This window comes from Anser brachyrhynchus (assembly GCF_964034855.1).
Source record: "Anser brachyrhynchus genome assembly, chromosome: 2".
Classification (NCBI taxonomy): domain Eukaryota; kingdom Metazoa; phylum Chordata; class Aves; order Anseriformes; family Anatidae; genus Anser; species Anser brachyrhynchus.
In genome coordinates this window covers 122,063,097-122,087,835 of record NC_137695.1, presented here as the reverse complement: position 1 = coordinate 122,087,835, position 24,739 = coordinate 122,063,097, and the positions used below count along the sequence as shown (strand labels likewise).

The window sequence follows — 24,739 nt, the reverse complement described above, 5'->3', positions numbered from 1 at the left end:
TTTCCTTTCCTTTCCCTTTCCTTTCCTTTCCTTTCCTTTTTCCTTTCCTTTCCTTTTTCCTTTCCTTTTTTCCTTTCCTTTTTCCTTTCCTTTCCTTTCCTTTCCTTTCCTTTCCTTTCCTTTCCTTTCCTTTCCTTTCCTTTCCTTTCCTTTCCTTTCCTTTCCTTTCCTTTCCTTTCCTTTCCTTTCCTTTCCTTTCCTTTCTTTCCTTCCTTTCCTTTCCTTTCCTTTCCTTTCTTTCCTTTCCTTTCCTTTCCTTTCCTTCCCTTCCTTCCTTCCCTTCCCTTCCCTTCCCTTCCCTTCCCTTCCCTTCCCTTCCCTTCCCTTCCCTTCCTTCCCTTCCCTTCCCTTCCCTTCCCTTCTCCTTCCCTTCCCTTCCCTTCCCTTCCCTTCCCTTCCCTTCCCTTCCTTCCCTTCCCTTCCCTTCCCTTCCCTTCCCTTCCCTTCCCTTCCCTTCCTTCCTTCCCCTTCCCTTCCCCTCCCTTCCCTTCCCTTCCCTTCCCTTCCCTTCCCTTCCCTTCCCTTCCCTTCCCTTCCCTTCCCTTCCTTCCCTTCCCTTCCCTTCCTTCCCTTCCCTTCCCTTCCTTCCTCCCTTCCCTTCCCTTCCCTTCCCTTCCCTTCCCTTCCCTTCCCTTCCCTTCCCTTCCCTCCCTTTTCTCTTTTTTTTCCTCTTTTTTCTTTTTTTCTTTTCTTTTTTTCTGTTTTTTTTTTTTTTTGTAGTTGGACTTCTCTGTTTTAACATCGTTCTGAGAGTCATTGTTGTCATCATCTGTCCCATCCCATCCCATCCACCCCCATTCCTCCCCCCTCGAAAAATGATACTCCCTTTCTGCTTGGGGAAATACGTGATTTACTCCATTTTTGAGCTTCAGGGCCAGTGCCTAATTTTCTTTTTATCGCATTCTTAGTTCCGTAGTAAGCAATTTCCTTTGGCTTCACTGAACAGAAATTCTTCGGATATCATAATTATAAACTGTACATTATGACTTCCTACAGTTATTTTTAAAGAGAGAGATTATAGCATGTAGTTTTGGACTGCTTTTATTTTATTGTCTGTGAGTTTATTAATGTTTGTATATGTAGAGACTTCAACTGATAGACTATCAACTAGAAAAGGGCCAAATATTATATATACAGGAATCCAAAAGCACAGCATAAAGTTGCCGAAGTGAAATTGCCAGTGTACCTTAATCACATTTTTATCACCCTATACTTCACTCAGAGGAACGTATTTTCAGCCAAGTTTTACATGAAATGGATCAAGGCATCTCACAGTTCTGCAAGACTCATATATTCAGTACAAATTATCCTATAGCAATTCAGAAGTCTATGTTGCTTCTTAAACATTGTGCTAAATTGTTTCTTCTTTCACTAGCAGTCTGCACTAATAAATACGAGGCTGGATTTGCAGGCAGGGGTGGAATCATTTTGTGCTGCAGTGCCATCAACCTGTCTGCAGATTGACTACAGCAGTGGAAATTCTTCATTGGGAAGGTCTTGCATGACTGCTTTTGCCAGTTTGACTCTGCAGGCAGCACTATATAAAACGCCTGCATCCAGTCCCTGTTATCCAACCCACTCCTTATTCTTCCTAACTTTTGGGGAAAGTGTCCCATGAACAAAACTATTTCCCTCAGGCCAGGAAATCCTTTAAAACAGCAGGCAAAACGCTGGTGCGTCCTCATAATCCCTACCACTGATCTTAAGGAGAAGCAGAGAAAGGGGATTTTGATGGAGCTTCCCCATGCATTGGTGATGTTGTTTTAGCTCTTCAGGGATGGGGAGCAGAGAGGACACCTGGTCCTGGTAGTGAACTCTGTATGCTGTTTCTCCCCACTCCCCTTTCACTTCATGGTGCATCCTTCGTGGTTCGGATTCATCTCACAGCTTTTCAGCATCTTGAGTCTGATATGTTTGTCTTAGAGTCCCTTTATAGGCATCAGGAAGAAATGACTGCATCCTCTAAGCAGTTCAGCTGACCTGTTGTGGAAATTTACTGCCACAGTCAGAAGCTCAGTTTTGATACCTGTCTTCCCCCCACTTCAATCTCTCATTTCATTACCTGGGCAAGATGCAGGTGCTGTGCTTGCATCAGCTGTCATCTGCCTAGTTTGGGGAGCGAAAGCGTGAATTCTGTAAGAGCTTCAGAGAGGCATAGGAGGACTTTTTGGGACTGAGAAGCAGTTTCCCCCCTAAGTAGCAGGGGAACAGTACACCTCACATGCCACTTTTCTTTGGACAAGATATAAAAATGCATTTTGAAAAGCATTCAGATATGAAGTGGAAGGACTGTTCACTAAAACTAGGCTAATGTGATCATGAGCAGTCTTAAAATCCCCTGTCTTGTATGACTGAGGCACAACAACCATGCAGTGAAGTCACTGCAAACCTTCTCAGTTCATCCAAATTACCTGTCCATCTGGCAAAGATATTTATAAATTGTGGAATTTTATACTTCGTTAAAAGGTATTCCTGAGCAGTGTCCCTTCTTCACTACAGAAGTGGCTTTGTTTCACTGGTAATTTACATTTCTGTTAATGAAGTGTGTAACGCCTGAAGTCTTTTTTCATGGATATGCTTCTAAATGGCTGCTGCAGTCGAAGGGCAGTGAACAGAGTAAGGGCAGAATCTAGTCAATATTTGGAAAGCACTTTGGAGTACTTGGGCATGAAAGACATCATATTAGGTAAATATGATTTTTATTCTGAGTTAAATCCTGAAAACTGTACTTCAGATGTTTGTAATTTCTGAGCTGAGGCAGGTATGTGTGTATGAAAAGATTTTATTTGGCTAAGTTTGCTTGCTTACTTGTTGATCCTAAATGAAATGAAGATGTTTTTGTTTTGCTTGGCTGAGGAAAAATTAGCAACAGCCCTTCGTACCTGTAGTCTCCTTGTTTTCTGATGGAAAAGTGCAAACCAGCACAGAAAAGGAAAACAAATTTGAGTTTGTTGATAGTTAGTAAAGAAGGAACAAATGGCTTATATTCTGACATTCGCTAACATACAGATGCCTTTTAAAAACATGTTGTTGCATAAGACAGATGTAAACCTGACAGCTTTCACTCTTTCCTGGGAACTGGTGCATCTCAGTAGTGAGACCACATTACATCCATGCCCAGCAGTGATACTACACACTGGGGATGGCTGTTTATTTGTGCAAAACTTGCATATTAAATAGTTGATGTCGATGCTGTAGTAGATGACTACTGGAAAAGTGGAATGTATTATTTTCTCCCCTCAGACCACTGATTAAAAAGCAAAGGCATATATTTATGTTCAGCTAAAAAAAAAAAAAAAAAATTAAAAAAAGAAAGCCAACTCAATCAGAGTAGAGCAGAGCTGCTGAATCCTTCCTCTCCCCTTGTACCACATTGCAGCTCTCAGCTCGGGCTGGTGAGTTGGTGAGTTGAAGACGATTACCAAGTCCACAAACACACTGAAAAGCACAGTGCCTCTCTTTTCCAGTCTTCCTCTACTATCTTTACATATCTCTCCTTTTTACACTGTCTGCAGCAAGTATATCATTTATCGGTTAATAAGTTGTCTGACAAGATAGCTACTTTGTACCTAATTGTTCAGTTTATTTATGTATTATTGATGAGCCCAGACTTGAACTCTGCTTTCCTTAGAGGCCACTTGATAAATCTGTTGGCTAATCCTATCTTAGACACTGAGTTACCTGCTGTAGCATAATACATGGCATTGCTTTTACTTTGTATTCTTAAAAAAGAGGTGGCTATACATTTCCAATGAGCTGTGTTGAACAGTAAGAAATAAAATCAGATACATAATTCACATTACTTTCTGTGTTAACAAAAGATCTCCAGTGATGCACTGTAATGCATGAAATACTTGCACAGCTTTTAAATCAATGTTCTGACTATTCCAGCTTGTAAGGGCTCACATAGCTAAAAGAACTTCTGAACTGCAAAATCTTGATTATGACTTAAACTGTTAGACATGTCAAAACACTTACAAAACTGTGTATTACTAATATGATCTGAAAATATTGGAAAATTAATCACATTGTGCTCTACTCTCCAAGGCAATAGTTACTATTGCAAATGAATGAATAAAACACCAAATTAATTTTCTATCAAAACATGAATCTAATGACGGCACATTTTTGTGCTCTGTTATTATTTCTGAACATTTGACTTATAGGCTCTGACATAAGGGAATGCTGAGAGCATGAAAAGAACCGTAGAGTGCAGGAAGAAACAGTATGAAACAGTGATATTCTACGACTAGCGACTTATGAATTCAACTATTAAGACTCTGGAGCCTCTGCAAAACTCTGGAGCCTCTTAATACTTGTCTTAGATGAATATCACAAAACAGATTGTTGCTGACACCAAAAGGGACTGTGTGCTGAATGCATGAGCCTATTTAATGAATTCCCTAAAAATGAGAAAAAGGCAAGCTGCACCTCAGGTAGAGCTTAATTTGCCAGGCTTCATTCATGGATGTTTCTCTTGATGTTTGTCTTGAAATCAATTGAATTACACCAAGTTTTGGTATGATTTTTTTGGTTTGATTTTTGGGTGGTCCTATGTGGAGCCAGGAGTTGGACTCCGTGTTCCTTGTGGGTTTCTTCCAGCCTAAGATAGTTTATTACTCTAAGATTCTATGATACCAGCAGAGACCCCAATGACTACCCTGGTACAGGCCCCATTTATTAAAAGATGTTCTGTTCTGAGTGATGTTCTTATCATTCCATCAGCAGATACAAGGTCATTTCAACTGGTGCTTTGTGTGCTTTTTAATATGGGAAGAAAGGAGGCAAATATGTTTTTGGTAATGTTTATGTAGCTGTTGTGTTTCTGCTGGAGTCTTATATCTGCAAATCAGGGCATGATTTGTCCATTTGATTTCTCTGTTCCCTCTTTACTTTTTTGATATAATAAATACAAAATTAAGTTATTTTAAATTTGGAAAGTTTACCTTGGAAATTAGCTTGACCATGTGAAGAAAATTTCTGAGTACATACAGTAGAGTCATAATCTCAAGCACAACCATTTTCAGTGGGTTTCTTCCAATGATATTGTTTGTGTGCATTTCAGTCTTCCAAATACAAAGAACATTTTAAAACAAAATTATTCAAGCCATTTATTTCAAGTGTAATGTGCACTCATTTAATGGTTTTTAGGCATAGAAGATTATGATAATTTTCATCACAGATTTTATCAAATCAGGAGGACGGTGTATTAAAAATTCAATAGCTTATACAGAGAGGTGAGAATGTAATATGGGGCACTAAAAACATAAGGCAGATTTTCCGTGACATTAATGTTATAGAGTACTTTTGTTGATTAATAAAATGGGTAAAGAGTCTGACTAGGCTATGAGATTGCTGAAGTTAAACAACAATTATTGTACAATTGGGTAAAACAGAAGCAGATATTGTGATGCTGTGGGGAAAATGAAACATCAAAAGCTAATAAAAAGCCATTTTATATCATAAAAGCATAAGAACAGCTCCATCAAGCTTTAATCACATTGTTATATTATGCATTTATTTTAAAATTATGTCAGCTCATTAACAGTGGTTATAACAAAGATTGTTATAATTCTTGTAAGATTAGCAAATACTAAGTTTTGCTTCTATTTCAGTGCACTGAATGCAGAGGCTGTGCGAACTGTAGGATTATCCTTCTAAAAGCATCCCTACTGTGTTCTAAGGATTTTGTTGCTATATCAGTGTTGTGGTCCACTTTGAAAATGCTTACACCCACTTTTCAGGAAGTGGTTTTAAAGCAAATCTCCCCACCCCAAGTGAGGGGAGGGCAGCAGAGCACATGGCCTCCTCGTCCATAACTCTTCTTCTACCTGTAGGAATGCAGAGTAGCCATGTCCCTCTAAGCAATGGCATGTGCTGAATGACTGTGAGTGATGATAGCTCTGCTGCAGCTTGGCCTCCCAGCAAGGAGCCCATGCTGGAGCTCCTTTCACCATCAGCAGTGAAAATGAACCTCTTCCTTCATGTATGTGCATGTCCCTTTCCAGCGTAACGGGGCTCAAACTGTTGTGCTGCAGTCAGGGACTTCAAAAATACAAGATAGGACATTTTGAAGTGACATAGTATTATTAATACTAATTTGACAAAGCCATCATTACCATTTTCACCTTTTTATTAAAAAAAAAAATCCTTTAAAAAAAAAAATCTTCTTGGGGCCAAGGTGTTATTTCTGTACAGAACTGGAAAGACCTAACAAATAAATCCCATGAGTGGGAGCACTCAGCTAGATATCAGAGAAATGAATTCAAATCTACATCATCGAGTGTATTTGGAAAGTTCATGGACATAAGAAGCGATACTGTCCCCTATGTGACTATCCTAAGACTATGTGGCTGTGGTGGTGAATTGGTATATGTGGGAATAGCAGAGCAGGACTGAGCCAGGGCTTTCCACAGTGCTGCTGTGTGCTTGACCTGTCATGTCTTTCTGGAAGAGGATTATTTCATTTTTGCATGTAAAAAATGTTTAAAAGTCTCAGTTTCATTGTAAGATTCATCCTGGAAATCTCAAGAAATTTTGGTGATTTGAGAAAGGATGTGGCAATGACTTGGGCCAAAATCCTTGGAGCTTAGGTCTTCACTATTTGTCAGAGATCATGCTATCTACCCTCCCTGTGATTTTCCATGCTATTTTGTAGGTCAGGTGAAGCTTTCATAGGTTTCATTTATTAAGGGCTGGGAAAAACAGTGTGTTCTAAATAACATGTGTTGGGAGGAAGAGGCTGATACATACCCACGATCTGGATGAGCCCTGTGGTGAAACTGTGCTGAAAGAAATATCTGGGAATAGAGAACACAGATTCAAACATTCATTTTGGATAGCACATGAAGTGGTGAAAACGATATCAGTGAAGTAGAATGCACCTAAGTGGTTACAAATGAGGAAATGTTTGGAAAAAAAAAAACATGTCAGAGAAAGTTAAAGTAACTTAAAATAGTGTTCCTAAAGAAGAGGACAGAGTATGTATGTAAGTGTGTTCAGAAGTGTTACTAGGAGGTAAGAGTCATTAGTCTCAGCAGAATGGAAGGATGGAAAAAGGTCTTAAGATAAAATAGTAAAATTGCTGAAGAGTTTGAACCGAAAGGGGAAAATGCATGGAAACACCATTGCTGGAACTGCATCCAAGGCAGAACTTGACAATAAGGCTTCACGGATTCTGTGTGAAACCTCTTCTGCTATTATTCTGGGGATGGATTTGCCTGTCCAGGGAGCTTCCTTCCAGCACTAACTGGACTGTCGCTTGCTGATACGCATAGCTTCTTGGAAAGACTGCAGCCATGGTGCTGATAATGCCAGGTTTAAGTAACTTTTGCTATCTGATTTGCTGTGAGGAACGTACAACAGTGATAGATTCAGAGCGTCCTGGTTGCAATAAACAGCAGCCTGTGCTGAGACTAGCACTGTTTCTGCAAGTGGGAAGGAAGAAGAGATGGAATATTTGTTGTCTTTAAGAGATTTTGGTAGCAGGGTGACAGATACAGCTGTAGCTTTTTATTTTAACTCTTTAGCTTCAAAACTAAGAAAAAATGAAATTAATGTGTACACATTTATTGTCTTATGTGTGAAAAGAAAATCTATCCAATGTGTAAATGAAACAACACTGAAGACTAACATAAAGAAGAAAGAAAATAAAACAACTCAGCTATTTAACAAAATAGAAACAAAAGATGAAAATATCATGGAATAATTTAGTCATAAAATGAACTGTACTCTTCAAAGTCAAATTTTATCCTAAAAGATGTAGAGAGAGCACTTAGAATTTTTGAGAACTGGTAAGTGGTTTCATTATATCAAGGACATATCTTCACTGAAGTCAGTACAAGAAAAAGCAAAATGTTCTTCTTTTCCTATTCTGCTTTTGAGTAGTATTTTGAACATTTTTAAATGCCTCTGCTTTTGATTGACCTATTTTGGAACAGAATTCTCCAAACTGCTCTATACTGTTCTGTCAGCATATCTCAGCTTTACCTATAGACCATATAGCAAAGGCGTAAGTCAAGGCTCCAAGCCTTGTCAAAATTCTGAATCTTTGTTGAAACTGTACCTTGCGGTGCTTCAAATGCACTTTTGAACATGCATGGGGTTCCAGGTCCTTCCTTGATGCAGACAGGACTTTAAACGTATAGAATTCCTCGTGAAAGTAATTCTGTTGAAATTAATGGAGCTCCTCGTATACCAGAGTAACTGTGAATAGAAGCAGAACTGTCCACATAGCTGCAACAATAGCTGTTTTGGTGAACTATGATCATTTATCAGCCCTACAACACGTTATAGTTGTCATGAGAAGTCCTTGTTATTTGACAAATGTCTGCATTTTGCTAAACCCTTGCAATTAATCATTTTTGTTATCACCCTCTCCAGGTCTCAATTAGCACACTGTGCTAAATAATTTGGTTTACCAGAAATTTTAGCTGATTTTTCCTGTTTGTGTTTGGCACATACTTCACCATTTTATGTGTGTTCCTGGACATTTCTGAGATATTGGGACCTATCTCATCACAAATTTGAATAGGTGCTTGATTTTAAGTAGTCTCACAATCTCATTCCCTTTAATGGGATGATTTTAATGCACATTATGCACAAGTTCAAGTGACCTTCTACATTGGTCTAGAGTACTGAAGTTCTTACCTGATGAAGCCTTTCTTTAACTTTTTAAAATTACACTTATAAGTATGCTATGGTTTTCTTTTCCTTACTCTTTTAAATGTGAAGCATAGCAGTATGTAGGCAAGATTTTCTAGTTACCAGGCAATTGTTACCTTCAGTTTACTTCTAAAGTCCCTCTGCCACAGGGTTTTCAGAGTAATGGTAGAGTTTTGCTTGTGCTTTTGTTGTTATTGTTGTTGTAGCCCATTTTATTTCTAAGTTTCTGCTGTGTAGAAGCAGATGTACTTTCCCACAGGAACTATATATACACTCCATTCGCTCTATAAATAACATAGTGGGTCAAATTCTGTCCATGGGTCCCTGAACACAGCTCCCACTGTAGTCATGCAATGGAATGGTTTTGTCCTATTTGTGCAAAACTCATTCGCTAAGGTCTGTGGAGCCTCTCTTCTGCCATACTGCAGCACTGGGGGCTCTGCATGTGGATGTACAAAACCTGATTTTTTCTTTTGTCATCTGTTTGCTTTCTGTAGATCCTTTTTATTAAGCCTTTCTGTGCTTTATTATATAATTTGTCATTTGAAATGACAAGACAAAGTTGAATATCAATGAAAAAAATGACTCTAGAAACTCAGAAGTAAGAAGGGCTCTATTATCTTACTGCTGGGGTTTAAACCAGCAGGCAGCTTAGTGCCATGCAGCCGCTCGCTCTCTCTCCGCAAGTGGGATGGGGGAGAGAATCAGAGAGGTAAAAGTGTAAGAGCTTATGGGCTGAGATAAGGACAGTTTATTAGGTAAAGCAAAAGCCACATGCACACAAGCAAAGCCAAACCAGGAATCTGTTTGCTGCTTCCCATTGGCAGGCAGGTGTTCAGCCACTTCCAGGAGCGCAGGGCTCAGCACGCATAATAGTTTCTTGGGAAGACAAATGCCATCACTCCCAACATCCCCCCCTTCCTCCTTCTTTACTCCAGCCTTTATTGCCAAGCATGATGCCCTATGGTATGGGACATCCCTCTGGCCAGCCTGGGCCAGCTGCCCTGGCTGTGTCCTCTCCCAGCTCGTGGTGCACCCCCAGCCTCCTCGCTGGCAGGGCAGCACGAGGAGCTGAAAAGGACTTTGCTCTGTGTAGACACTGGTCTGCAACAGGTAAAACATCAGTCTGTTATCAACACTGTTTTTCTCAAAAATCCAAAACACAGCATTTTGTGAACATCTATGAAAAAAATTAACAGCCAAAACTCTGACACTTGCCATTCTACCCGATCCATTTCCCATCCAAATAGCAATGGCAAAATTCCCCCCACCTTCCATGGTGCAGGATCAGACCTTGTCAAGAAATTGGCCAGGTGCATTGGGCTTGGAAAATATTATAAGCCTACCAGGTTAAACAAATTTTCTTAGCTACTGTGGTCAGAAAAAGAAAGGTCTAATCTTAGTTATTCAAACCTTTCCACCTTATCACCTTATTTTCCCAGTGGGTGGCTACATCTATAATTTAGTGTGGATTGAGTAAAATAATAACAAAAGCATTTGCCACTTTGATCTCAGTATGTTTATTTAATGAGTTCTCAATATGCAAGAGATAGTTTAGCATGGGAGTCCAGACTACAGTGCGTTATGTGGTTGGGTTTTATTTTTATTTTACTTTTTTTTTTTAATTTTATTTAACACCCAAGGTTAAAAGGAGCAAGAACCCAGCTGAGTGAGTTCAGAGTTCGTCTCCGCACGCTCACTGTCTTCTATTTAAATGTGCACAAAGGACTAATACAGTACCCGCTCTCCCCTGGGCTGTCTTTGATACGTTCTGCTGTGCCCGGACTCTGCCACTCCTCCTATCAGTCTGATCCTACTTCTATTAGCCCGCTGTGCTCAGCACTGTAACCTCATTCAGCTAGTGCTCTGCATGAAGGCTAACAACTTCAAGGCTCTGTCAGGCATTGACACATGCAGGCTCCAAGCGGGAAGCTAAACACCCCCCTTCACCTCCTCTCCCCTTCCACATTAACCTCTATTAAGTGCAGGAAAAACACAAATGCTGTAGTGCCATCATTCAGGTTTTAACTACCAGTGTATATTTAGATATTCAGTCAGTTTGCCACCTCTGAGAACGTACTCCAGAAACCCTCTGGTTCTTTCTTGTTCTCACAACCAGATCAATAAATAGTGAGTTAGCTTGGGGAACACAATGATAGGAGATCTGGGGTAGGTATTTATGGCACAGAGATAAAATTCTGAAAGAAAACTTTGACAGGGCTGCCTTTACTTTTTGAAATGATAGTGTGTCTTTTAAATGGAAAATGAGACAAAAATGGTCTAATTTTAGGAAAATCAAGCAAAGTATTTTCAAATCATCTCCACTTTGAAAGGCAGGCTGTAGAAAAGACACAGTGTGGTGCTAGTCTGCTATCAAGCTTTGATCCAAGCACTGAATCCTACACGTATCAAAGTCCTTTTGGGTGCTCAGGGCAGAAAGAGTTTTGTCTCTGTTGATGTTTTTCCTAAGTACAGACGTCTGACAGCCTTTCTCTGAGAAGCAGCACCCTCGCTTCCAGCTCTGTTACACTGCCCGTGCCCACCCAACTCACAGCTCACTCCCACTCCCCAGGGAGACATCGAGATGGGGGCAGAATCCTTCCCAGCTCCACCTGGGAGCAGAAAGCACCTGCTCTCATTTTAGCTCTCTGAAGCTTTGTCTAAACAGGGCCTCCAGTCATGTCTTTAATCTCTCATGAAGGGCAGATGCTCCTGGCAGATGACACTTCCCATACAATAAAAAAGTAAGTGATGTGTCTGAGGCAGCAGGGTGCCTGTCCTTTCACAAGAGTAGCAGGAGCACGGGTGACAATATACCTAACCCACACATCACCATACTTGGATTAATTAAACATATCATACCCCACATTATTGGTTTTTACTGTTTGGGCAAAATGTAAGAAAATGAAAATGTAGGATTTATAAATCATTTTCCTAATAGTTTACTCTTGAAAACCTGTTACAGAATTAAAGTGAATAAAAATAACAATCCTGAGACACACCATCTCCTCTCTAATGCTTGGCATTCCTAGCTTTCCATGACCTGGAGCACCCTTAGTGTTCCAGGTGGGACAGGACTTCTCCCTGCCATGCCAGTCTGCAGTAATCACCTGCCTTGGGCCATACAGGAACATCCAGCTCTGTGAATTCAATTTCTTTTTGCAATGGTCTTCCATTCAGACATTCTCACCCAATGTCATAGTCCTCCTGTAATCTTCACTTTTGAAAAACAGTCCTGGAAGGAGGGAAGGAAGACGGCAGAGCAGAGACGATCAAAGTCGATAGTACTAGATTGTTTTTTGACAATTTTCCCGTGATATTCCTTCAGCGAGGTGTCAGGCTCCTTTCCCAGAAAGGGTGCCTGTCTGGAATGCATTACTGCAACCTGTCTTGGGCAAATTTAAACATGCGTTCAGTTCAGAACACAAAATGGAGTTCAGAAGACAAAATGGAGTTTCAATTTCATTCAGGCATGCTGTTCTCCCAAACTGCATCAAGAAAGGGATTTTCCATCATGCAGTATTGTTTACAGAACATAACTGTTTTTACCTTTAATAGTTGCCATAACAAGATCAACTGTTTCTTTAGCATAGCCATTTAATGATTTATGTTGCATCCCATCATTATTTTAGTCTCATTTCAGCAGCTCTGAGTAAAATAAAACATCATTCTGTCACTGAGCAACCTGACACAATGTCCACTCTTGGCATTTGGTTTAAAATGAATGAAATAACTTAGTTTTAAAGCTTTTTCAGGATTAGTGGTTTTTAGATAATGTAAGTTATAAATGATATCTATAAGCTGTAAGCACTAAAATCACTAAATCACTAGAAATGAATAATCTTTTTCTACAATGTTCTTCCAACATTTTTGTGAAATAAAATACAGTGTTGAAGCTCTGTCAGAGCAAGGTAAACTACAGTTAGAGGGTATGGCTGAAGTTTACAATAAAATATAGCTTCCAGTTCCAATCTAAAATGGAAGACATTTGTATTCAGATTGTGATTATTAACACAGCAACATCCTTCGAAGAAATTGAGTAGTCTAGTCCAAGTGGCTTTACACAACAAATGAACCTTTTAAATACAACAGCTTTCACCAATTCTATGATTTCTTCCCTTGCTTCTTCTCCTTTAATCTTTACGTTTCAGGATCTCTCCGTTGAGATGCACTTGTACGCAAAATAATGTCCCACGCTGCTCCCTCCAACCCATCCCCAAGCTTGTTTTGGCTTCAAAAGCCATATGTGCTAGTGTTCATCATGCTTCCCTGCCTACATCACAGTTGGACAAGATATAGTACTATCACATTGTGCTACTTTTTAGCATGAACTAGGAGAAGCTCAGGTCAGCATCAGTTCAAGGATCCATGTGCTTGATTTTTTTTTTTTTTTTTTTTCTCTTGGCTAATTTAACTATGCCTGCAGAATGTAGGGCACATATATGTACGTATACAAAGAGAAAGCAAATATGCAATTCCCTCAGAAGACAGAAGCTGTGAATGAAAAAGAAGCAAAATAAACACTCACTTCTCCCAACAGCGGTAAAGAAGTTTGTGGTTGCAAGAAGCCAGAGAGAAAAAGACAGGTGAAAATCCACTCTCCTTGTAATCCAGATAGCACAGATAACCCTGGCAATGAAGATACTTATCTGGCATAGAAAAAGGTAGCCTGTGGGGAGAACAGGATGCCTAGTTAGGCTGGAAGCCCATGCTGAACCTGTGCATCCCTGTGGCCATTGTCAGTTCAACTAGGTACATGAAACGAGTGCAGGTATATCTGTGTATTTATAATCACAGTATATGCACATACAGGTAGCAGTAAAGATATATGTTTTGCTTCCAGCTATTGTCTTTGGCTTTCAGCCCCTCCCATTTTTTTTCTGCCCTGTCTTCCTTTTTTGTCTTCCAAATTCCTCCGTATATGTAGGCTATAATGAAGATTCTTTAAGTTGGTATCAACATGAGGAATTTTGTTCTCTATTTTTGTGCAGCCTTGTTGTAGTGTCTTAGTGACATAATCACATATAAACAAAGAATAATGTCAAAGAATCTGTCAGCATAAATGCTGACAGATTTGTCTGCCACATAAGTGGGAAAGTGAAAGCAGGCTTCATGGCCATTGCTACATTCTACAACTAATGCTATGCCACACTAATGGAAAAGTAAAGCCAGCTTTGGATCCTTTGGTAAAATCATGCCTGATAAAACAGCCTTACCACTCTGGACATTTGTTGAACTCTGTCATAATTCTTGCATCAGTAGCAGTCAAGCAGTGTTTATGTATGTTCCTAACTTATATGAGTAAATTGCATTTTACAACAGTGCTTGGTTATTTTGTGCATGTTTTTGCTTGCTGAATGTTGTAACTTGTCTTAAAAAGGCTTATTCTACAGGAGATTCTAACTGGCAATGCCATAGTGTTGCCTGAATGTTTTATTTATAATAATAATTTAAATAAGGAAGACGCAATTCTGAATATAAACGGCTCCAAGATATATATTTTTTTCATATTACAATGCAGTCATATTCTTAGTTTGCTCTCACCCAAACTTCTCATGCAGTTACACTTTAATATGAAAAGAAATGTTGTCAAGAGTAGTTATTATCACACATCAGAATATTGTATTAGCATTCACTTTTAATAGATTAAAATGAAAGGTTTTGAAGTCTGCCCTTAATGATACTGAAGGATCTTGGAGACACATTGGGAAAGCTTTAGATGAAATGTCATATGATATATATACATCATACATAGGTTCAAAAAAGACAGTTCATTTAACTGCCTTCCTTTGTGTTTCATCTGTTGTGTTTGAGTGAATCATCCACAGGTTAAGTGATGCTTGAGCAATTTGCTTAAAATCAAGCACAGTGAGTGGTGGGGAAGTTTAGGAAATACAAGGTTCTTGTAGACCTGGGATGATGAGTAAAATAAGACAATTTTGGAGGCACAGAGTGTAACCTGGAAGAATAAAATGTGGTTGGAGACATCTTTGGGTCATATCTGCTGATCTGTTGACTCACTGTCTATCTGGATAGGCTGCTTGAACTGCTGTTGAATAAGACTATATAGAGCTGAATACCAACCAGGTAGACCTCTCATGAGTTATAAAAAGGTGAAATAATTTAATATTGGAAAGAGTATTCATTTCTGATGTTTAGGGACCTGTTTTGGAAGCTTCTGATACACCTTGGGCAAATAAATTGTAGGACTTTCCAGATGATCATGCTGTTGGCATTTTTTTTCAGCGTTTATTGTTTCAGTGGGGACTAGTCATATTTTTGGGGAGGGGAGAGGGGGGCATGCATACCATGCACTGCATCAGTGTCTCTGAACTTCTCTTCTGTCACTGAAGGCTTGTGTACCTTTTTTTTTTCCACTGGGGTGGGATGTATGGGTCATCTGTATTCCACACTTCTTTGGAAGAAATGATGAATAAACAATTCAGCATTGAAGTGAACTTTTTTTTTTTTCCAGCTTTGGTTTACATAAATCATAATTTCCTTATTTTATAAACATTTTAGTAAACATTGAGAACTTACAGGAGGTGTCTCCTGAACACCTGCTGTAGAAAGCGTATGTGTATATGCTTTGTCATTCGAGTTTACAGTTGGCTTGCAGGCTCATGTTTGATGTCTTAAGGACCACCAAGGAGCCATGCACCACACTGCACTAGTCTGAGGGCAGATAATAATTTATATAGCTGTACATGGAGTATAAGTACTAACACGACAACAGTGTTAGTGTTAGCTAATACATTACAGCCCGCATCCTGAAAATATAAACACTACAAAAAATACATATTCCATCAAATCTTATTGAACTATACAACCTATTACAAAGTTTTACACATACTTCTAAGAAACAGAGGCTAAATATTGCAGTGACTTAACTCCATGTTTGAATATTGAAGAAATTAAGTAATAAACCAAACAGCTGCTGGGTATTTTTATATATTAAAAAATCACTCAGATTTTCCAGACATTATGCATCAATATATTTTTCTGAGAATTTACCTTAACAAATTGATCTGAAATGTTGTAGAAGGTCATTTCTTGTTTAAGGTCAAGCCAAAAGGTCAGGAAGTTTAACTTCAGGTACAGATTTTGTCTTTCACTTTCATTGGTACATGCTTACTTTAAGTCCAAAGACCATAGTAGAACTGAATAACTTCAGAGCTAAATAGAGGGCCACAAGCAAAGAAAGGAAAGGTAGAGATCCAAGATTGACCAAGATTGTACTTGCGCATTTAGTAGCAAGACAGATCAAGTAGGAAACTGATCTAAGAACAACATACAGAATGATGAAAATTTCCAAGATTCATGTAAAAATGACATCAGGTAAATTTTTCTGTGAAAGCAGATTTGGTGATTGTAAGCTTGGGAGCAAGGACAGCTGACCAAACATCCAAAACAAGGAAATCGCTGAAAAATTAGTATACTTTAGTAAGATTCTTTTCTCAAATCACAGGCTCAGGTGTTACAGAAGGCAAAATAAATTGAAACAACCCTGGACTGCATCTAGCCAATATGCAGTGAAGGAAAGAAATTTATTCATGTTCATTGCAGCTAAGCATATGCAACATCGTATTTGAATTATAGCAATGTTTGTTGTGCAGTATAGCTAATACACGACTATAATGAGGGAAATTCAAAAGTCTCAATGTGAGACTTCAGAAATCATGGTCTCCAGGGCAGATAGGATTGCCATAACTAGCCAACTTAACGACACTGTCCAAAGGATTTCTAATAAATGTGATGTTGGAATGTATCTTTTCTGGGGGAAAAAAAAAAAAAAAAGCATCTAAATTTATTTTAAAATCTAAAAGAAATGATGACTTTGTTGTTGATAAAATGATTAATTACCTTCTTTTTACAAGTAGGAATTTGTACCTTATTTCAGATCTGAATTTCTGTAGCTTCCATTTCTCAACACTAGATCTCATTATACCACTGTCAGGAAGGCTGACATCTTGCTATAAGATATCTTTCTGGGGTGTAAGTACCAATCTCAGTGATCAAGGCACCTTTCAGCCTTTTGTCTGACAAGCTGAATATGTTGAGCTCCCGTAGACCTTACACTGGGGCACTTGGTTCCCAAACGCAGGCAGTGAAATGTCTCTTCAGAATTTCATCTTTCCATTTGAGTAGAAGAAACAAAGCATTGACCTTTTTCCATCATTCAAACAATCCAAACACTAAAAAATGTTCTCCTAAATTCCACCCGGAATTTTAATAAAGAATAACATTCTTGAGAAAGCTGAAAGAAATGGTAGGTGTAAACAAGAAACAATGAATTAACTAAAAGATCATCAATCCATATCTTTAAGGCCTATTCCAACTATCCTTGTTCCATCAAACTTTGGAAATACTGTACTTCCTATGGCAGATCTGAGCCCGTGGCATAATCCTTTCCCTCCCATGAAAATAGGGATTCTGACAGATAGGCTGTGACTCTTTATTAAATAACTCTGGCCAGGAAGGGCAGACCAGCAGCTGCTGTGCCAGGAGCTGGCACTTGTTCAGTTTTACTGCTGCTGTTACAAGGCTTGTATCCTCTGGCAGAAGAACAGGATGAACAGCTGGAAGCCGAAACCTCTTCAGCTGCCTCAGCAAAAATTGGTGGAGCTGTATGCCAAAGCCACACTTTGACTTTGCCACCTTGGTGTAGCTGAATATACTGCACCTTGCAGGTAGCATATCCTGAAAAGCTCAGCACGGATCGAGAAGTGTCCACAGGAATTTCACTGCCACCTTCCGTAGGAGTAAAGCAAGCTCAGTCGGTGTTGGGGATTTTTTAAAAATGCTTCCGCGTCATCAAAATGATGGCTCATTTCCAAAATATGTCACTCTAAGCATTCACAGAAGGGGTCAGGTGAAAGTTATTTCAAACAGACCTCGTAACAGCTGGATATTTGTGGTTGATGGCTGAGGATGGGGATTCCTGCTGTTGTTCATTTCTACTTGAAAGGTTTGAAAAGATTTCCCCTACCTGCTGAACGGGCACTGGCGCTATAGTTACCCTGTTGGCACTGCCACTTGAGTGAGCCTGATGGAAGTTCTGTGGGGACATTTTCCAGATTACATAAGAAATCATGAGTTTTATACTTCTATGTGTTGATAAAGGATAAGGCTTCCATTCTGAGAGTTTTTCTCCATCTAGACCCTCAGTTTTTAATCAAATCCTTTCTATCACATTTCTGTTACTTCTTAACTGTGGTTGAGGGGAGAAAAAGAACCAGAAATTGCTTTGTATACATTTCCAAGAATGGTATTTTTCATTTGTTGAAGGGTATTTTTGCAGTTCTGATTATGAAAGTTTATTTTATTCACACATCAAGCAAACTATCCTTTTAAGCCATACAGTCAGGAGGTATACTATTTCATACATTCAGATGTCTGAAAGCTGTCTGGAAATGTATTTCCTAGTTTCTGATATGGGAACATTTCAATGGGAGGGGGTTTAATTTGTTTTGACATTTCAACTCTTGTTCTGCTCAAAAGCTAAAGTTGGAATCCATTAAGATACATTTTAGTGCAGTTTCTATTCTCATCTTCCTTTTCTCAGTAACTGTGCGATTCACTTAGTACTTCATTACAACCAACAGCAATATGTATACATGGTGCACAAAATGAGCCATTTTGTTTTAAAACAGATTGCAGATGAAAGGAAACCATTCATTTCTTGCTTGCTAGCTGTAATTACTAGAGCGCTAATTACTCCAAATCACTGACATCCAGGGTCAATAAGGATGACAACAGGAACATCAAAGACATGATGCACACACGCAATTACAAGTCTCTAAAACCAGGCTGTAATATTAGTTTATGGCTACTGTTTTTTTTCAGTCAATGCTGAAAAATATTCAAGTTTGCTGAATGTTTACTATTATTTCCTTTGCAGTTTGACGGTGAGAACATGTATATGAGTATGACAGAGCCAAGCCAGGACTATGTGCCAGCCAGCCAGGTGGGTTAATTAATCTTCTCTGCCTTGTTTCAAATTGTAATTAAACAAATTCAAAGAGTTGCATTGCAAATGAGTGCCACTATCAGTAACTGCTGCAATCAGGAATAATCATAATTTATAAACAAAGCATTTAAGCCTTGTTTCCAGTTAATGAGATAGAGCTGATAAAACACCAGAGTTGGCGTTTGTTGAAAGATACTACCTTGTTTCCTCTCCAGAATGCAAGCAGCTGTTTTGCCAGCATGATCTTTCCTAAACAGTTGTTTTACCTTCAGGAAATAAAGTCTTTACAGGTGCAGGTTATTTGTTTATCTGACTGCAGACAAGTTAATCATTATAAGCTACACATGTCACAAATAGCTTTAATTATCACTCGTAGGTCAGTTGTAGTTGAAGAATTGCATTTTTAACGCTAATCGTATGGCTGAGGAACATTGCCAATGTTACACCATTAGCAATGGGGTTAGGGAAATGACTCAGTCTCACGTAGCTTGCAGCCCAAAAGGTTTAATGTGATGCGGATTCTTTGTGGGTATTTTTGATTCCTTTCCCTTTAGGGGAACCATACACACTTAATTCTGATATTAGATGCATATTTCAAAATCCTTTCAGAAACACTTCCACTTGAACCCTAAAATGCTATAGCTTTCTCAGGTGGAAAGATTTAAATTATTTCTTAAAAAGAATAATTAATTCTGTAGTAGTAAAGGATGTTGATAGTGGTGTAGATCAGTTACATTGTGCAATAGAAATTGCCCTGAATAATTGGACTTGTGGTCTAGGTCATGCAATGTCTCAGGCCCAGCAGTGGCTAGTCTGATATACCTCTTTCTGACAGGACCGGTGGGGTTATGTGAAGCTCTCTCATTAGGTGGGAAATAAGTTTGCCTGCACGGTAAATGTGTGTAGATAAGCTGGGTGTAAATTCATAGTTTAGGAATTCCAATTTTAGCTCTGGAAAGTGACATTACGTGCAAATCTAAAAGTCCTTATAAAGTAGGGTTCTTCAGATAGTTGTGACAGGCTACCTAATTGTAGCATGTAGTATGCCAGTACATTTGGGGCCAGGGAAGCTGGAGGCTGTGTGAGATGAACTACACTGTTCAATCAAAAAGACTGTCTTCAAAATGTTCCACCATGTTGCTTCCCAGTCTTCTGTTGAAGTTATTGTTGAAATACCTTTAGAGACCAACTATACTTGCATTTAGGATTTGTGTGTGATTGAACTTATTCAGCTAAGAACCCTCCAAGATCCAGAGGTAGTTTAGAACAGAACTGTTTGATTAAAAAATGAAAAATTATATTATTAATTTTTCTCTAACCATTAATCCAAAAACTGTACTGACAAGTTTTAGTATTACTATTAGATTAAAGCAGCCTAGTATCATCTCATTTATGCCTTAAGGGTTTTGAAGTGCAAGGGCTAATTGAATTTGTTTGAAACAGTAGAAATACAAACTCTGTGAATGATTGCTGTTATAAAGCAGCTGCTACCTTTCAGAGAATCATTATGTCTGTCTTAAATAGTTTTGAATAAAGAATTGCAAATCCACATTATACATCAGAATTATTTTTCTTCTGTTGATATTTTTGTACTGTGTATGCCTGTAGTTTAAATAATTTAAATGGCACATTGAAAAATTAAGAGTATAAGTTTTAATCTTTTATGCAGTTTCTACATGTGCTAACAAGGCCCAGATCCTTAGAGATATTTATGCATCTAACACTCACTTATTTCAATGGAAGTAAGGTGCTTAAACTACCTTTAAAGATCCAGGGCTAGATATTTTAAGTGCAAATTATTTTGTCTTCAAGGAAAAAATCTATCAGTTGTGACATTTCCAAATTCAAAGATGACAGAAAACTCTGATTAGTTACTAAGGGCTGGAACTAATAACGGACTTATATAGTTATAAACTCACTATGGCAAAGCCTAGCTTTTGGGTGTCCAGCTCCCAGGTAGAATTCAAACCACAGATGTAGGTGTCTGAATTCTCTGTCCTTTGCTGGGGGATCCATATGGCAACAGCTTCCATGACAGCCAGGCACAGTATTTGTGTTATTACCAAACATACTCCAGTCAAATAGTGTCCCATGCCCGTTTGAAGGAAGCCATCAGCCTTCAGCTGTTGCACCCTCCTTTCTTTCCCTTACAGTGGTTCTCTCCCAATGCTGCAGTAGTCTTACACTGTTGCAGTGTTCTTGTTTTTGTAAGGGAATATATGTGAAAGCCTGTAATAGTAACTTTTAAAAAATATTTTTTATTTTTTAAAAAAGGGGACAAAAAAAAACACATCATGCTAGGAACAGGAAATGGAGTGGATGTTGGAAATCCTGCTTCTCTTGTCTAGGCAGGATATTTGGACTGTGTAAGAAACCTTTCTGAACCTGTTCCTGATATATATAGTATATCTATAGTATATCTATAGTATATCATAGTATATCTGCTAGTAATTCCCTGAAGGAACTGAGAAATTCTCAGTTGACTGTACTGAGTAAGGTCTTCACTGACTGTAATGTGGTGCACTTTCTATCGCAGATGAAAACATTTAGTGGTCACCCAGATTTGGTGAACTGACTAACATTTCAACAGTCAATCTGCTGTTAAAGCCAGAGTATTTTGCAGGAATAAGGTATTCACTGCTGTGAAAATAAAGCATGCAAGATTGTATAGGTTACAGGAGAGGGAGAAGAAGAAGAAAGTATGTAACTGTACATTCTGATCCCTGTTTTCAGGACTGTTTGTTCATTTTCCACTCACTGTTACTGGATGTTTAAAAAAAAAAAAGTCCTGTAAGAAGAGATGAAAAAAATTTCTCTTCCAGATGAAATTCTAGTCACTTAATCCATAGAGTTTTCTGCTTCCATTTTCCATCTGTGCTCATGAGCCTTGCAGTCTCGTGACTTCAGGGAGAGGACTGCAAGCTCCCTCCTATCCCCAGCAGCTCAGCTATTCTCCTGCGAGGTCAGAGATGAAGGGTTTGAATCCCGTCAGAATGAGGAGTGAATTCAATTCTCCACTTCCCTCAATGGATGCACATCTGTTAACTAAAGTGTGAATCCCAAATGTTAGGAGAGGCATGGCCCTATCAGAAACTTTTATTCGAGCTTGGATCATGTTGACTGGGTCAGGCGTGAGCATCATTTTCTGATTTCAGAGTCTGACCCAGCTTATTTGGGAGGTAGGATGGCAGACTTGGTCATGATATAGAACACCAGAGACTAAGGGGTTTCCATTAAGCTGTCTTCAGGATTATATGACTATAGAGGCTGGATTTTGGGGGTCCTGGTGCATGCTGACATGCTTGCCTCCTTTCTTTGGATCTAATCCTGAGAAGTAAGCTTTGCTTGCTTTGCCTTCTCCTTCTAATTTCCTAGAATCCAGCATTTCAAGAAATACGGGGACTGTAAAATGAAGTGTAGAATAAAATAAAATTTAGACATAAGAACTGTTTCAATTGCTCTGAAAAAGATGAACTTTGCACTTCAGTTCTTTTTGTTTACTGCAAAGTGTACATATCCAGAAAAACATCACCTTCTATTATTTTAAGGATTTTAATCAATTTATCGCCTTTAGGCTAACATAAATATAAGCTCAGCCATTGGACAGGAAAAATATAGTTTTGTTTCTTTTGCTATATAACATCAAACATCTGCATAGCTTGGTAATCCAAGACAAGTCGCCTCACAACATCCCTAAACAATTATCATTTCTGTTCAATTTTCAAATCAGTACATGCTTTGGGACTTATAGACTAAGTTGCTAAGTAGCAACATATGGCTCACTACTGTTCCTGTGATGTTGCTGCAAGCAAACAGCATAATTCTGTACTTGAAATGATTTTTACAGAAAGCCAGTGCTGGAACTGAGCCAGAAGTGTAAGTATACTGTAAAAATTAATGATATTCTTTTAGACTGTCCCAAAAGGCTGTTTGGCAATGTTGTCTCAGTGTACATTTTATATATACATGTAAGTACTGTATTTTCGGTTATGATATATGTAGCATAGGACTCTGCACTGCAGGCATCTCCTAAATGAGTTATGCCAGCCATATTAACAAACATACACAGTAAAACTACATGACATTTTCACTACTAATTGCACTTCAATCTGAAAATATTTATCATTTTAAAATAAAACTATGTCAACTGCTCTGCATTTCAAATTCTCAGAAATATATTGTTTTCTCCCCACACCTATAATTGGAATTTTGAAGATGAATTGTTCTTCATGTAATTTCTCCTCCTGTAATTTGTGAGCCATGTAAAACACAGAATAAAATTATATTGTTTATTTTACATTTCTTCCTAGTCACAATACAGAATGTAATTCAGGACTCTGTTGTACAGAGCCTTGACACTTCTCTAAGCCTTGCTGAGGCCTGATAAATGTTAAGATGTAATCCAAAGGGAACAGAGGAGAACTAGCCAGTGATTTGGGGCAGTAACTGCATTGCCCCTGTGGGAAGATAGGAGTTACCTGAGGCAGAGGGGAGCATACTGCTTGCACAGTGAGGATATTTTCCTCCCTCCCAGAAGTGTGACAGGGAGACCTATGTATGATATGTATACACACCCTTTAACACAGTGGGCACCAAGGGTGTCAAAACTGTTTCGTCCTGTACAGCTCCAGGGTAAAATGGGATAGGATGACATCCAACAGATTTTTCGTGTCACTAGGAAAGTAAAAGGTTCCTCTGTTGTTTGTTGCCAAATGCATTACTGTAGATTTATCCCTAACTTCCTATTTCATGTTTATACCCTAATTTCTTATCAGGTCAGCTATTACTCATGTGAAGTAGGGTTGAGTAAATGCTATATAATAGATGCCCTTTCTTGTTCTGTTGTAGTCCTTTCCAGAAGGTAGGCTAGTATTTCAGAGCACTACATCCTACCTCTACCAGAAGATCTGACTCATCTTGCAAAGCCCTATAGCTGCAGTCAGCAGCGCATGGCAGGAGTTGGCTGCCTTAGAAAGGATTCAGGAAAAATAGCATTCTTAGATGGTGCAAACTCCAGCAGTTCTGCATCTTCCCCATGGGAAAAACAGATGATGACTAGAGCATCCTGAAACTAAGATCTGACCTGGAATTGGACCACACTGAACTACTGTCCAGAAGGAAACCCACAAGGGTGTGTCATAAATGTACTTTTTCAGGGTATGTACATGGAAGTACGTGGAAGTGTGGACATTACAATGGGAATTCCATCATCCTGAGATTCCCATTCTGGAAGCCTCTTGAACCACATGCCTAAATCTTTTCTCCTTAAAATCGTGAAGACTTTTTTTTTTTTTTCAAAATATATGATCATGATGGATCTGCATCCTTTATCTGGTATTTCTTTGGGTATAACACACCTCTGTCACTTGCCAGAAGACATTCAAACCCACATTCAAAAGCCCAAATGGTGAAGCTCTAGAGGACAACTCAGGAACAAAGCAAAAATTCTCTCATGGGCTGGGCATTTGTCATTTGAGGGGAGACATAGCTCTATCAAGTCAGGTGTCCTTGTCCCTGAGCACCATGCCTTCACCAGTAAGTTGCTATCACTGCAGCTATTTGCTTCATGCTGCAAAGCCCAGTGCAAAGTCTCTTTTCACCAATTTGTTTCCATCCAAGTAGACATATATGAGTTTTCATAATCAAAGTGGTCCATTGTAGGAGGGTACATACTACCCTGGAGTCAAGGGCAATTCTGCCCAAAAGCTGGGAAGTCTTTCTTTGCTCATTAGTTGAAGGCATCTCCCCACTGAGAGAACAATGCCACCTGGTCAGTCTGTGGTTGGCTGCAGTTCAGGGCTCTCTTAGACCGTATTCCACCCCTCTGTTCCTGGTCCACTGTCTTGTAAATTCAAAAAATACATTATTAACAGAAGGGAGTCCACCACTTCCCCCCCCACCAAAGAAAAGGGGAGGGGGGGATGGGGAGATGTAAGTTTAAATTGACTCAGGGAACAAAAGCACCAGGTTTATCTTTCATATCCTGAACGAGTAGTTAAAGATAGAGGTAATGTTACACTACCTTTCCCTTTTTTGTAAAACATAATCTCCTAATATGCTCAGGGGATCAGGCCCAGAGTCTGGAAAGAATTGTGTCCCTGATAA

At 38.9% G+C, this 24,739-nt stretch overlaps 1 protein-coding gene across 7 annotated transcripts in view; it reads left to right on the top strand.

Moving 5' to 3' along the window:
• The window catches only part of TOX (thymocyte selection associated high mobility group box), a 221,339-nt gene that overhangs the window by 95,151 nt on the left and 101,449 nt on the right, over nucleotides 1-24,739 (top strand). For all 7 annotated transcript variants that reach the window (XM_080578982.1, XM_080578987.1, XM_080578983.1 and 4 more), the window contains one exon: nucleotides 18,566-18,631. In XM_080578982.1, coding sequence (XP_080435108.1) covers nucleotides 18,566-18,631 — 66 coding nt within the window. The remainder of the gene's footprint in view (nucleotides 1-18,565; nucleotides 18,632-24,739) is intronic.